Source organism: Rhodnius prolixus, unplaced genomic scaffold (assembly GCF_049639745.1).
Source record: "Rhodnius prolixus isolate KJV_2025 unplaced genomic scaffold, Rpr scaffold_3, whole genome shotgun sequence".
In the NCBI taxonomy this organism is placed as follows: Eukaryota; Metazoa; Arthropoda; class Insecta; order Hemiptera; family Reduviidae; genus Rhodnius; species Rhodnius prolixus.
The window spans coordinates 45,097,013-45,113,432 of NW_027411603.1; the positions used below are offsets into that span (position 1 = coordinate 45,097,013).

Here is a 16,420-nt window from a genome sequence, read left to right on the forward strand (position 1 = left end):
TTTTTTTTGTTTTTATTGCAATTTGTAACTTTTGACTTCCTAATTTAAGGACAGTCTACATTAAAATTGACTACTGGTCCATCCAAAAAAGTTTCCAATGAATTAAACAACTTGATAACTAACACTGTTGAGTGCTCGTGTCCACGTTTTCTTGTAAAACAAACGTAATTTTTCATACGAACATAAAAGGAATCTTGAAAAATGATATACCGTTTGAAAGCCCATTAAACAAGGAAACTTTTATAAAAAGTGCCAGCACCTAGGTCTAAAAATAATGATCACGTAAGGGCCGAATGAGTTTTCTAGAAAATTTCGATTACTATTATTTTTCCAGCATACGGAGGAACATTGAGGCTGTTAGGAGAATAACTTATGCTTCAAAATGGTAACAATTTTTAGAAAATTTATCTGTCTTTCTAACCGAGTCATCAGAATCGAATTCGGACTAAAACTTTCTGAGTAATAACATTTTTATTGGAGAAAAGTAATGATTTTAGAAAGAAATTTTAAAGTGACGTCACTCAAGAACAGAGGAAAATATGAAGTTGGCCAATACGTCATTGAACTCCACCTTAGATGTACTTCACACAGTAGGCCTATGGACAATACTTACTGGTTCACCCTGTATAATAAATATTTACAAAAAAATAAATATACGAAGTATCAATGTACAAATCATTGTAACCTTCGTAGCAAGTGAGGATAACAAGAAAGGATAAGGTGTAGGATAAGAATGCAGGGAAAAAGGAAGGAAAAACCTGCAGCTAGGTTGGAAAGTTAGAGAAGTATGAGTTCTATTCTTTTGTGCCTGCAGGGGAATAGAAGGACCTGTAGGAGGCTATGTCGCGGCAGAGTGGATTGGGATGGCAGTCAAGGATGGAAAAGAGTTTCAGCAGACGATTTTGGATATAGGAGGGTACGGGGAATAATGGATGCAGTCTTCGTGGAGTAATTTTAAACTATCTTCTTTAATCTAAAAGGCAAGAAAACTGATGTTAACGCCCTTTACTTTCTCCCTAAAATTCAAAACTACCCAATTTTCAAACCTCTGGGTACGTACAACTCTATCGGTCAACCAACAAAGTGAAATATTGAACAAAAGCTCCCCCACAAAGTGAACTGAAGAATTATTCCAAACAGCTAATTGTCAAACTAATTACAATGAACTTCCTCTTACGATATCTACATGGAATAAAACATTTCTTCATTTTATTAAGATTATATAAATTTTGTTGTTACAAAATTATAAGGAAATCACTAACCGTTTCCTGTGAAGAATCTGGCTCCTTCATTCCATGGCTCCCTCTTCCGCCTCCACCTGAAACAACAAAAGATTGAATAATTAAATTAATATTCATTATTAGCTGATTTACATTCAACTTTCATTAAAAGAAGTTGTTGTTTTGTTAAATTCCTTTACCCTAAAGAGTATGGGAATTCTTGTAATAAGGAAATGGGAAATAATATTCCTGCATCAAAAAAAAGTAGAATAATAATAATTATCGTTATTCCTGCAACTCCAATATTTCGTTAAACAATTCAGTAATGGTGGTGGTGTAATGCGGTCTAATAATTTGCTCTGAAAAGTACTAATTATAAACGAAGTATTAACAGAATAATAACTAAGTTCAAAAATTTTTATGATGAATAAAAGGTTACAATTAAAACTGTCCATTTCTCAATATATGTTGAAGACAAGTAATAAATAGTGCGGTGATTTCAAAATAAAGGGAACGAAACAAATATCGATGTGAAAAAATAATAGATGGATTTTCACGAAATTAAGCAGATTTTACACAATTGTTAAGTGGACTCTAACAAGTTGAAAGATTTTCCGAGTTTTATTTGCACACGCGCACAGCACACAAACAGGATTCAGCATGCATATACAGGAAAATTCAAAACATGATTTTCCTCTAAACGCTCTGAACTACAACATTTTCCAGTTTCCGGTTAATAAACACCTAATTACTTAGTAACGAGGGCGAGATAAACAAGTTTTACTTCAGAAAAGCTAACATTACTTACATTACCATGCAATGATGAAGATTCTCTCTTCAAATATAAAAAAATTATAATTAATAACAGAAATATAGGTATGTTATTTCATTTAAATAAATAACAGTTATTTCTCCAAGCGTAACGTTAAATCACTTAACGGAAACTGTTTCATCTAAACATACAGTGTACTGTATTCATTAAAATGTACTAAAATATATTTGATTAAACCAACAAGGAACAGAACCGTGTGATTTATTTAATTTCAGAGCACAACTTGTGATAACATTTATTGTGTGACACATATTTCACAGTTACAGAATGGAAGGAACGATTCAGCACACTCATAACTTATAATTATTGCTCAGTGTACATATTTCGTTTCTTGAAAGTTAATAAAGAGAATCAAGTAAAGACATTTTTAAGCTTTGAGAGAAATTAGACAGAGACCTTATTGACATTTAGGGGTACATCGGTGGAAATTAATCTTGAAAAGAAAAAAAAAAGTAGCCTAACCACACTGACATTCAGGTGAGAGCACGATTAAGGAAATGGATTAGCTGAGTGTTTAGAGTAATCGATTCCCACGCGGAGATCTCTCCAGATTTCATCTTCTGACCGTTCACCGCTGGGTGTCCTATGTAGCTAAAGAACACTGTCAGGAGGCCGGCAGTGCACTGACCAAAAAAATGACCTCAGACGTTAACGCGCCTTAAATAATAATAAAATGATCTTTTGGCTGATTAACTTGATTTAATAGAAGTACCATAATCCTGCTGCTTTCTCAAACTAATCCCGGATCAAAAAAAGGATCGGAGCTATGTCTATGAAACAAACAAGTTACATGCCTCGCTCCCACAAAGCCTGACTGGACCTTCAGTAATTGTTTCCGTTAATATTACCGAATGCTGTGCAAATCCATTTTAGGTAGGAAGTCGAGAATATAGACGTCATTAAAGAGGAGAAAGATGCCTGATTATACCATCTGATTCTCATCGTCTTTATTTCTCGACATCCTTGCAAGATCTGCTAAAAAGAACATGCTTGTGAGAAGATCGTTTTTGCTAGTCTTCTTTGAAGCTAAATTTCTAGAAATTGAAGGAAAATACTACCTCATAGTCGACCGGCTATTGGCAGCTATTCGTCCTTTAATTTCGTCTTCCATGGTCTTTATCTTAGTAAGGTTATATGCAAAGGATGGTCTAAATGTTGGTCAATTCATTGTATTGTATCTATCATTATAAAATGAGATTGTACAGATTATACTTCGAAGACAATATAGAGTCAATTTTGGGAATATCCATTTCCACTTTGTGTATTTGCCACATATTCTATTTAAAGGAATTATCTTTTGTAATTATCATTAATAATTACTGCAGTACATCAAAGACTTATCGCAGCTGTTCTCTCACAAAACAATAAAATAACGAAGAAGAAAAAGAACATTAAACTAATTACGTCACTCCCATTTTATCGCTGGAGAATCGTTATTGTTTATTATAAAAGAATAATTTTATTACCATTAGTACTAAACTATAACAATAATAAAAATAATAATGATTCCTGATCGTGCAATTAAAAAAAAAATAGTTAATTTATTTTTTAAAGAGTATTGAAAACAAACTGCAAAGATCTTTAAGGTAAGATGCGGTTAAAGCTATTGCAAAAGTTTAATTTCAATTTAACCCTCCACACAGTCCTTAATATCCCTTATGACAATGACCTAATCCATTCTCGCTTCCTTAGTTTCCATAATAGCCTAACCATACATCCTAATCCCACAGCACAAGCCTTATCCACAACAACCCATCCCGACAGTCCTCCACGTCGCCTGAAAAGACGTTGGCCCCGCGACCTTTTACCAATTTCCTAAACTTCCTTCTAACCTCTAGAGAGTTCCAGCATTGACTGGCCCCTCTCAGCATGCCTTCCCAATTGTGGCGCTGGATCCTCCAGGATTCAGCCTACAATCTGTGGATTACTCAATTAAGAACCCATTTACTTGATGAATACATATATGTACAGGTTGTAAATAAATAAATTAAATAATAATAATAATAATAATGGCTTGCTAAAGATTGGATAGTGAAAAGTAAACTATAAGGATGTCTTTGATAATGTTAGGGAGCCAGTGTTATGAGGATTGTTCATTAAGTACTTAGAGGACGATGAACTGTGGTAATCCGTGGAGTCGATATTCCCCCCCAGAATCCCTTGATTCTGGGTAAAAGGGTTATTTCAATAAAAAAAAGAAAAACAAAATTGAAACTGAAAATTATTGTATGATTATTGTAGAATTGACATTAAATAATCAGTGACCACCATCTTTGTAATCGGAAGATTTGCATTTTCAATAAATAATCCGCTTTTACTTCCTGTTTACGCATCCTCCAGCCAATTGTTCCCATCCAAAGCAAACCCAAGTTACCCTCATAGTTAAAGAAGTGAACGCAGGCTTACCAACTGAATACTTCCACATGAAAACTAGAACTAAACAAATTTTTTATTTTTTTTGTTCAGTAATATTCAGTCAGACGTTAAATTTCGACAACTTTGTTCAGCAAACATACTTGCTCCTACAGATGATTGGAAAAATATATTGTCTACTAGTACTGATTTGATTTGGGAGACGAAATTTTTTGTTGATTTTCTCTCTTTATTTTTTGCAGCAAATATTTTCTTAAATTAATAACTCAAATATTGGGTATTTATTTTATTGAATGAATAGTTATATTATCATAACTGGAAAGAAAAATACTCCTAATTTTCCTTTTTGAAAGAAAATTGTTGAACCAATATAATTCAAACTACGTGTATTCGTATTTCGCCCGAAAAAATATACATATACGAGGGTCGTTTGAAAAGTCCGTGCAAAGTCAGAGAGATAGCACCACTGGCCCGTATCGAGGTTATGTTTAGTTAGTAGCATCTCTTGGAAGAACACACACCAAGTTTCAGCCAGATCGGTCTATTTCTTTGTGTTTGGCATTCGTTTGAATCGAGGAAGTCGAGTGATTTTCAAAAAATGGACGAAAAAGAATTTCGTGTGTTGATTAAACACTACTTTATGAAAGGCAAAACGCCTGAGAAGACTAAAGAGAAGCTTGATAAACATTATGGTGACTCTGCACCTTCGATTAGAACAGTTTATAAGTGGTTTCAAAATTTTCGGAGTGGCCATATGGGCACAAGTGACGCTGAACGTTCTGGACGCCCTGTTGAGGTTACTACTCCAGAAATCATTGATAAAATCCATGATATGGTGATGGATGACAGAAGAGTGAAGGTGCGTGAGATTGCTAGTGCTGTGGGCATCTCGAATGAACGGGTACATAATATTTTGCATCAACATTTGGACATGACAAAGCTATCCGCAAGATGGGTGCCGCGATTGCTCACGCTTGACCAAAAACGAAATCGTGTGAAGTGTTGCAAGGACGGTTTGCAGCTGTTCCAGAAGCATCCGCAGGACTTTAAGCGTCGTTTCGTCACTGTGGATGAAACATGGATACATCACTACACTCCTGAGACCAAAGAACAATCTAAACAATGGGTTACCAAGGGGGAATCTGCGCCAAAAAAGGCGAAGGCCGGAAAGATTATGGCGACTGTCTTTTGGGATTCGCAAGGAATAATTATCATCGACTATCTGGAAAAGGGTAAAAATATTACAGGTGCATATTATTCATCGTTATTGGACCATTTGAAAACCGAGCTGCAAGAAAAACGCCCACGATTGGCCCACAAAAAAGTCCTTTTCCATCACAACGCACCAGCTCAGCAGTTGTGGTCGCAAAATTAATGGAAATAGGGTTCCAACTCGTTTCACATCCCCCCTATTCTCCAGACTTGGCTCCCTCAGACTACTATTTCTTCCCCAATATGAACAAATGGCTGGCGGGAAAAAGATTTTATTCAAACGAGGAGGTGATTGCAGAAACGAATGGCTATTTTTCAGACTTGGACAAATCCTATTATTCGGAAGGGATCAACAAACTATAGCAGCGTTGGACGAAGTGTATAAGCCTAAAAGGAGACTATGTTGAAAAATAAAAAAGGTTTACCCCAAAAAATTAAGTAGTTTTTATTTTTGCACGGACTTTTCAAACGACCCTCGTATATGAAATAAAAACAATTTATATTTATGCGAATTTAACAATCTAAAGTTAGATCGAGGAAATCTTGAAAAACTAAAAACTGATGGATATTTGATTAGAAAAACAGTGAAAGTGGTCATGCACCAAGATCAGATTAGACTTAGACCCAAGTATCAATGCAGGAAAAAGTGTAGATTGCTTTTAAGTGCGATAGGGGATTGGATTTTCCCACAAGTCGATCTTCCAACTCTAAATATCATGGCCTTCAATCGATTGCAAGATAGACTAATATATTAAGGGACATTTCCTTATTTTCTATACAAAACATGCACCCGGTACATCTAATTTTATAGCGAAGTGTGTTGGGCTAGTCGCCTCCGCCCTCGGTACCTAATAATTTGGTAGTTGGCTACAAAAGTCCGCCTGAAAATAAAAAAAAATAGGCAATACTTTATTGACGTATTCAAAATTAGGAAGATTGTTTCTGCCTCATAATCTTTGATGTGGCTACAAGGTTTTAGAGGACAGGGATATAACTGAATTGATCTCCGGGTTAAGTGGTTAAAAACTGAACAATTCACTGAAATGACACTTTCAGAGTAAGGCTAAGACACTTTAAAATTTTTAGAATAAAATTAATTGGAGATTAGGAACATTTTTTTTTTACAGAATTTTAACAATTTAAAATGGTTGTCAATAGTAATGCCTATTTGGCGATCTCGCCTCTGAACGCTCGGTTACCGTTGCGTCCTAAACTCAAAATAGAAATGAATCTTCAATACGAGACTGACCAGTACAATGAACTTATTCAAGTCGTATTAAATATCTCTTTATTTATTGGGTGAAAAATAAAAATAAGTAATAGGGTTATAAATTATGTACAAATATTACAAGTAACGCCTCCATACATCTTATGTAAATAGCCAAATAGATAGTGGAGATGCTGACGCCCACGATGCAGCATATTCAGCTAAAATTGAACGGTTATGGCCATAGTTAGCAATTGCATTCGAATTTATTCTAATAATATTGTTGAATTGACAAGACAAATCAAAGTTATTGCTCTATGCAATCTATCCTACTCCAGCAAAATACGATTTCATGACACATTTCCGTTGAAAATTTAAAAAACAAAATGTGTACATCATCCAAAATGTCTGTAATAGGGGAATTTTGCTGAAACTACAATTAAATACTCAGTTCATCTTACTTGTGGAGGGGGCTAGATTCATACTTTTAAAAATGTTTGGTAGTAAGTTGGTATGTATATGTTTGATAAGTTGGTATATGTTTGGTAAGTTTGGTACATGTATTTTAGGATTTGTTCCTATCAATTTAGCGTTAGAAGATGGCCTAGTTCCTTCATAGCGTTAACAAAAATTATGAATGAAATTAGCAACAATCTTTCTTCCCATAAAAACAAAATATCAACGTTTCAATTCAATCCGTCCAAATAATAGGAATATAAGCTCTGCTTTCAGCATTAAAACCACCAAAGAAAATCCAAACGCCTTAATTTAACATGCAAATATGTCTGTCCCCCAAAAAAATCACAAATCTAAATCCTCAATGAAGAAGATTGAATCAACTAATCCGAAATAAGACCTGTTATCGCAGAACAATACGAGGTGTGGCTATTAAATAACGAGATTATTGCTATAAAACAGTGTCGGGCAACCTTTTTCGAGTTGCGGCGCACTAAGCTTAAAACTTTTTTTCGCGGCGCACCTGTGGGACTCACTATAAACTTACTCGTAGGTAATTACAATACATAAATAAATACTATTAAAAAATTTAAACATGTAACACATTTTATTATTTTTAAATATTAAATTTACATAATTAATGCGAACATTGCGATTGTTTTTGAGAACATATAAAGTCAATACGGGGATCCAGTTTTGAAAGACAGACGCGCATTTCCTCATCGATCATTTGAAGTCTTTCACGCTTCTTAGACTTCATTTCCTTAAGTGTTGAAAAACCTTGCTCACAGAGGTAGGAGCTTCCAAATGGTAACAGTGATTCGACGGCCTTGTTACTAAGTTTAGGAAATTTGGTGTTTAAACACAACCAAAACTCAGATAGCTCCTTTTCAGCGAAGAGTCTTTTGAAAACTAAATCGTTTCTTAAATCAATTAAGTTTTCTTGCATTTCTTCTTCCAGATGTTTAATTTCACAGTGCATGAATGGGTTGACTACCCATTCCATTTTCAAAACGTCCAAGTTAGGAAAATATTTCTCAAAAGATGCGGATAATAATGTCAAAGTTTCTTCATCGTTTACAACAAGACGGTGAGCTGAAGAAGCTCCTGGAAATCTTAGGGCAGGCAGCTAAAATTTAACCCAGGATCGCCACGCAAGAGTCCAGTGTATGATCCACCAGAACCCTTTGGCAGGGGGGGGGTTAGCACTTCCGCCGATTGGGGAGAACCAGGATTCTTAATAATGTTTAATTAAAATTACCTTGAGTAAAAAGTGAGTGAGAATCTCACTAAGAATAAATTATAAGCACAGGATTCTTGCGCCACAAGAAATTATTTTTCACTGTTTTTTAACCAACAGATTTTACTGTGTGCGAAACTTACTGTGTGTTTTACAACGATGCAAAAATACGACTAATATTGCCGCGAACCCATCCACATTCGCCTTTTTATTTTTTAAAGGTTTCTGCACGATAAGGTTGCTCGCGGCGTGAATTCACGTGCCGGTACTCACCGTGAATGGCGATGTCATGTTTTTTCGCGCCATTCACGGCGTGAATTCACGCTGCTAATTCGCGGCCATAATGTGGACTATCTGTACACACATTAAATATTTTTTTAAACATTATCTTTTAATTCGACCAAAAGTTCAATAACTCTAACGATTTTAAATATTTTACAAAAATGTTCGCGGCGCCCCCAGAATTTTTCGTGGCGCCCCAGTGCGCCGCGGCGCACCGGTTGCCCGACACTGCTATAAAACATTAGACTTTAAATTTATACATATTTAGTTACTATCATCTTCAATATACACCCCACCCCTATCCCTAAAATGCTCCATGCGAATTTACCATTGTTCGAAACAGTGCTGGAAGTCTTTTTCTGTGAGCTGACCTGCATGACGCGTGCCGCTTTTTCTTTCACAGCTTCAACGGACTGAAATCGTGTTCCTTTTATTGCAGATTTGACTTTGGGGAACAGATAAACGTCACATGGGGCCAGGTCAGGCGAATAAGGCGGATGGCCCTAAAACTGGGATGTTGTACTTGGCTAGAAACGTTTTGACAGACAATGCAGTGTGAGCCGGCGCGTTGTCTTGATGGAGAACCCCGTGACTTTTTCTTCCACAAATCAGGTCGTTTTTTTCCTTACTCTTTCACGGAGTTGAGCAAGCACCTCACGGAAGTAATGTTGATTAATTATACTAGATATTTTCATCCGTTTTTGACGTGGAAGGGCGACCCGGGCGGTCATCATCTCCGACGTCTTCTCGGCCATCTTGGAAACGCTTGAACCACTCAAAAACTCGCGCACGTGATTAACATTCATTGCCATAAACTTCTTTTAATGAAAGATAAGTTTCAGTAGCGGTTTTATCAAGTATCATGTGAAATTTCACGACAATTGTTGCTTTACTACATGTGTACATCATGTTTTCGGCAAAACGAAACTAACACCTCTAGTACACAAACGACGGTTCCGGTCAGACAGATTTCTCTACAAACACGTGAGACGCTGCAATCGAAATAGAAGGCTTTATTTACGCTGCACAGCTGTCGGTCGTTAAGATTTAGCGCATGCATAGTTTTTCTGTAGTAGCATCAGTTTCGTTATTTAATTGTCACACCTCGTACTTTGGTTTGTATCCTGTAAATAAGTGAAGCAAGAAAAATCTATTTAATCTAGGACGGTATAAACTTTAGTTTTTGATAAAAATAGTTACTATATTGGAAAAATAAATAAAGAATTTCCAGCATTTTCAAATATCTATGGGGTGCCAAGAATTTATAACAAAAAAAAAGCGCCCACACAAGCCAGCAGAGAGATTAGCTTATCTCTATTTCCACGGGCTGGAGTGTATTAACACTAAACCAACTTCTGGCCAATTTTCCTGGCTGGAGAGGGGCACAAAAAGTTTGAAAAGGGAAGTATTCCAAGAATGTGGTAAAGCTGAGTTAAATGAAAAAAGTTAGCTATTTTTTTGTTCCTTTCTACCTGGCAGTTTAGAAGGCACAGGTAAATTGTTTAGCGGGACGGTTATTGACCTTACTTTCCAGAAGGAAAGGAGCTCTCCTTTCTTTTGTGATCATCCCTTTATTATCTATTATCTGGAGAGCTATTTTGATAGATTCTATGCATTATTCCCATTCTAAATTAACAGATAATGTTCATCATTGTAACTCCATTACTATTTTACCACAATTTACATTTCCTTTTCAGCTAATCTTACTGTTATCAAGTTTTCAAAACAATTGTAGTGTTCACTCTCGTTGTAACTTCAATAATTTCAAAATTCTAAACGTCCATAAACCTTGGAATTTTATGAAAATTGAGCCAAGTCAACTGGTAACTAGAATCTTCGTTTTAGAACGATTAATCTGTGTTCAATGGCTCAAAAAAGTTGGCGAGAATTTAAAGCAAGCCTGTTTCCGGTACAAAAATGAAATTTTTTTGGGAGGAGGATGGGGAAGAAAGGGCGCAACAACTTCCGGTTCATTAATGCTCCAAATATCATTGTCATCTTTCATTTCGCAGTCATCTCGGAACTAGGGAAGCGCACTATTCACTCTCCTAGACCTAGGTAGCAACCACTTCTTCTATTTTGTCCAGTAAAGGAAGGATGAGCCCTAATAAGCCGGACGTAATCCACACATCCCTTCTTTATCTTCGACCTAATCAAAGGCAACTATCTTCTACTATTTTATCTTTTCTGTTCGTCTCACTTTTTGGGCAGATTTTACGTCCAACTACAGATCAGATATCGTGGACAGAAGCGTAAAGCTAATAACACATACATTATTATAAATGCGTTGTGTAAATTATCACATATGCACAACCAGTCTGCAGGAATGAATTATATTATCGCAGAGATTGGTAGAAATTATAGCCATTTTTAAAAGAGAAGGGAGACTGCATTAATTTTTTGTGGGTAAGGGGGTCATTGTGGTATAAAGGAAAATGAAATTGTTGATAAACTTGCAAAGGAAGCCACCAATAGTGGGGGAAATGGCTAATACATTATTATAAATGCGTTGTGTAAATTATCACATATGCACAACCACTCTGCAGGAATGAATTATATTATCGCAGAGATTGGTAGAAATTATAGCCATTTTTAAAAGAGAAGGGAGTCTGCATTAATTTTTTTGTGGGTAAGGGGGTCATTGTGGTATAAAGGAAAATGAAATTGTTGATAAACTTGCAAATGAAGCCACCAATAGTGGGGGAAATGGCTAATTATAAATTACCACACACCGATATCAAGTGTACAATTGCAAAAACAGCACTACAAAAATGACAGACAGATTACAGTAATGGTAATAAAAGGAGATTCTATAAAACTATGGCAGATCAGTTACCTAGACAACCTTGGTTTAAGGGAACTGTCACTAATAAATGGGTTGTTACGACAAATAAGCAGACTGAGAGCAGCGAACCACGCGGTGTGTGGATGGTATCTTCACAGGATCAACAAAAGATCCTCTCTCCTCTTTGCGTAGATTGCAATGAGGAGGAGGATTTCAAACATGTAATAATGATATGTCCCACGTTATGTAGTAGGAAAGGAAACGAATGTTTGACGACATAGTTATACAGGTATTTAGATGCACCATTTTGCTACGAAGATATAATATGTGCTTAAATCTGTAGCAGAGCTAGCAATGAAATATGAATGTATTTAAAAGTTATAGCCGATTAGAATGAATGGAAGAAAATGATTAGAGAAGGATTACGTGATTTTAATTTCGGTTAAGCTGTAAGGATGGCAGGAATATAGAGTACTGATCCATCCATTAGTTGTAGTTTACGTAAATAGTTGTATATAGTAGAGGGATGAATGTGTGAAGGGAATGTATTTATAAGTAAGAATGGAGAGTGAGTGATATTCTAGTGATAAGCACCTAGACGATGCTGGCTGTATGGCGAAAGCCAATGCCACAAATAGGCAACAACAAAAATTATAAATTGTTTTTACGAAACATTAAATAAAATCCAAAGCCAAGACCTGGGAAATCGGATTCGGCACCAAATGCATATCAGGTATTCGGGCCAGGATGACCCTGGAATATGAATGAAGCTCACCTAAGGCTTCAAACCAATTTGTTTTTATCGTATCGTAGAATAGCACTGTTTCTAAATGTTGTAAAGTGGTATAACAAAAAATAAAAATTGACCAAACAAATCTCATTACACTTTTAATTCTGGACCAAAGATTACCATAAAACTGGCCGACACAAAGATGTATTGTGCATACAAGGAAGAAACATAGTTACCGTCCTGGGCTGAGGGAGGAAGTGAGAGAGGAAGGTCATTGAAAGGACGGAAATCCTCCATGGAGGTATCAGCGAGAGAGACAGAGATGTGCCAAAGGTCAGCAGCCATGGTATACACAACATTGCATTTTAAACAGATTGGGTACATTAGTCTGGTGACCCGCAAGCTCTCTAACCTCTAGCTTGCCCGCTCATACCCGCAAACAGTAACTCAGGAGTGCAAGAGTAACAGGAAACTTGCGGGCAGGAAACCACCCAATTCCCACATATTTCCACATTTTGTTATTTCCTTTGTCCAAACAAAAACCGCTTTTATAGAATCTTGCATAAAATAACAAGTTCCCAATGGAAAACAGAATTTATTGTTTTAACATTCGAGTTAAATTATTTTCAAACGAGTGTGGGTGTTCAGAAGTTAAATTGAATTCTAGGATTCTATTTTGATAAACTTTAACGTAGGCCTTTATTGCACCATGCGTTTTTTTTTTCTAATTTCTCTTACGTCTATTAAAAGGGAAGACTTGCAATCGTGTAGATGTTCTACTTTGTTGTTCTCAGACATTTCTATGTTTCTCCACTGATACCAAAAGAAAAGAAGATATTCCTCATTTCTCTAAGTGTAGTTATCACAATATTACTTAAAACTTGTTCAACAATTTCACTCAACCGCCTATCAGTGACAATACAGCATTCTAAGGACACTAAGGAGCAGATTCCACCACGAAGATCCCAGCTGCTGGCTCTCAGATTTTATCTTCCAAGGAGCTTCTTATAACTAACCGTCCGGAGATGGATAGCGTGTTGTTTGTAACGAGAGAACACTGTCAGGAGGCCGGCAGTGCACAGAAAAAAGCTCCAGGCGCCAATGGCCTCAGATGTCAACACGCCATATAAAAGATACAATATAAACAAAATACAGCACCATATTTTGATAATACAGCACCATCCCGTATTTTCACTAAACAGCTGATATAGATTTTTAAGTTACGAGGGTCGTTTGAAAAGTCCGTGCAAAGTCAGAGAGATAGCACCACTGGCGCGTATCGAGGTTATGTTTAGTTAGTAGCATCTCTTGGAAGAACACACACCAAGTTTCAGCCAAATCGGTCAATTTCTTTGTGTTTGGCATTCGTTTGAATCGAGGAAGTCGAGTGATTTTCAAAAAATGGACGAAAAAGAATTTCGTGTGTTGATTAAACACTACTTTATGAAAGGCAAAACGCCTGAGGAGACTAAAGAGAAGCTTGATAAACATTATGGTGACTCTGCACCTTCGATTAGAACAGTTTATAAGTGGTTTCAAAATTTTCGGAGTGGCCATATGGGCACAAGTGACGCTGAACGTTCTGGACGCCCTGTTGAGGTTACTACACCAGAAATCATTGATAAAATCCATGATATGGTGATGGATGACAGAAGAGTGAAGGTGCGTGAGATTGCTAGTGCTGTGGGCATCTCGAATGAACGGGTACATAATATTTTGCATCAACATTTGGACATGACAAAGCTATCCGCAAGATGGGTGCCGCGATTGCTCACGCTTGACCAAAAACGAAATCGTGTGAAGTGTTGCAAGGACGGTTTGCAGCTGTTCCAGAAGCATCCGCAGGACTTTAAGCGTCGTTTCGTCACTGTGGATGAAACATGGATACATCACTACACTCCTGAGACCAAAGAACAATCTAAACAATGGGTTACCAAGGGGGAATCTGCGCCAAAAAAGGCGAAGGCCGGAAAGATTATGGCGACTGTCTTTTGGGATTCGCAAGGAATAATTATCATCGACTATCTGGAAAAGGGTAAAAATATTACAGGTGCATATTATTCATCGTTATTGGACCATTTGAAAACCGAGCTGCAAGAAAAACGCCCACGATTGGCCCACAAAAAAGTCCTTTTCCATCACAACGCACCAGCTCAGCAGTTGTGGTCGCAAAATTAATGGAAATAGGGTTCCAACTCGTTTCACATCCCCCCTATTCTCCAGACTTGGCTCCCTCGGACTACTATTTCTTCCCCAATATGAACAAATGGCTGGCGGGAAAAAGATTTTATTCAAACGAGGACGTGATTGCAGAAACGAATGGCTATTTTTCAGACTTGGACAAATCCTATTATTCGGAAGGGATCAACAAACTAGAGCAGCGTTGGACGAAGTGTATAAGCCTAAAAGGAGACTATGTTGAAAAATAAAAAAGGTTTACCCCAAAAAATTAAGTAGTTTTTATTTTTGCACGGACTTTTCAAACGACCCTCGTACATTACAATCATATCAGATGTATTATAATATGCCTTATTGTAATACAATTTTATGCGCTCAAAAAAAATTATTTAAAATACGTAATAAATTGAAGTAATTGCGAAAGGAAGAAAGATCAACAAATTCATTCTAATCTACCCAAAACTACTTGAAAATATCATTTAGCCATCCCAGTATTACTACAATACGTCCGACGCCGTCTAGACTAACTCGCTGCTATGCTGCACATCGTAAGTAAACGTGATCCTTTTAATTTCGAGATCTACTTTACGATAGGAATTTTCTCAAAGTTCTGAGACAACGCCACAAAGATATAGGTACTGCAGTCTTAATGCTTTAAAGTGAAAATTAATCTCAATTGAGTTAAGAACTAGCTAGTACTCAACAATAATAGGTAAGTATGGTAACAGTTTCTCTAGTACGGTTAGTCTAGGTTTAATCTAATTCCTAACTGGGTACTACCGTAACTTTAGTCACTAAACTTTGGTTAAGTAAGGATGCCATGGTGATACTACATGTTTATAATTAGTAGTTACTTATTTCTTATAGATTTAGTTGTTAATTAAAAAACTAAATTTTCAAGTATGACAATAAATTTTATTTTAATAGTGCCTCCATTACAGTAACAATTAATATTGAAAAGAAGATGGGTAGCACCCAGTTTCGAAACGCTGAAAACGCTGTTTTTAAAGTAAACAGCTTGCGAAGAACATTACGTAATCAATTTAAGAAAGCAAACCGTTTCGGGTTTCAGGGAGGCTTTACGTCAAACTACCAAATTAGGTGTCGTGGACGGAGGCGACTAACAAACATACTTGACTGTAAATTTCTTATATTAATCATTAAATAAAATCTAAGGCTTAGACCAGGAGAATCGAACCCACTAAACCAACAATACATCTCAGCTTTGCGGGTCTAGCCTATAACCGCCTAACATAATTTACTTTAAATTTCTCATACTCGTATTAACCATTAAATAAAATCTAAGGCTTAGACCAGGGGAATCGAACCCACTAAACCAACAATACATCTCAGCTTTGCGGGTCTAGCCTATAACCGCCTAACATACTTTACTATAAATTTCTCATATTAACCATTAAATAAAATCTAAGGCTTAGACCAGGGGAATCGAACCCACTATACCAACAATACATCTCAGCTTTGCGGGTCTAGCCTATAACCGCCTAACATAATTTACTGTAAATTTCTCATATTAAACATTAAATAAAATCTAAGGCTTAGACCAGGGGAATCGAACCCACTATACCAACAATACATCTTAGCTTTGCGGGTCTAGCCTATAACCGCCTAACATACTTTACTATAAATTTCTCATATTAACCATTAAATAAAATCTAAGGCTTAGACCAGGGGAATCGAACCCACTATACCAACAATACATCTCAGCTTTGCGGGTCTAGCCTATAACCGCCTAACATACTTTACTATAAATTTCTCATATTAACCATTAAATAAAATCTAAGGCTTAGACCAGGGGAATCGAACCCACTAAACCAACAATACATCTCAGCTTTGCGGGTCTAGCCTATAACCGCCTAACATAATTTACTGTAAATTTCTCATATT

At 36.5% G+C, this 16,420-nt stretch overlaps 1 protein-coding gene across 10 annotated transcripts in view; it reads right to left on the reverse strand.

The window, feature by feature from the left end:
- ASPP (Ankyrin-repeat, SH3-domain, and Proline-rich-region containing Protein) overlaps positions 1-16,420 on the reverse strand; it is a 602,088-nt gene that overhangs the window by 342,917 nt on the left and 242,751 nt on the right. For all 10 annotated transcript variants that reach the window (XM_074125835.1, XM_074125838.1, XM_074125841.1 and 7 more), the window contains one exon: positions 1,263-1,318. In XM_074125835.1, coding sequence (XP_073981936.1) covers positions 1,263-1,318 — 56 coding nt within the window. The remainder of the gene's footprint in view (positions 1-1,262; positions 1,319-16,420) is intronic.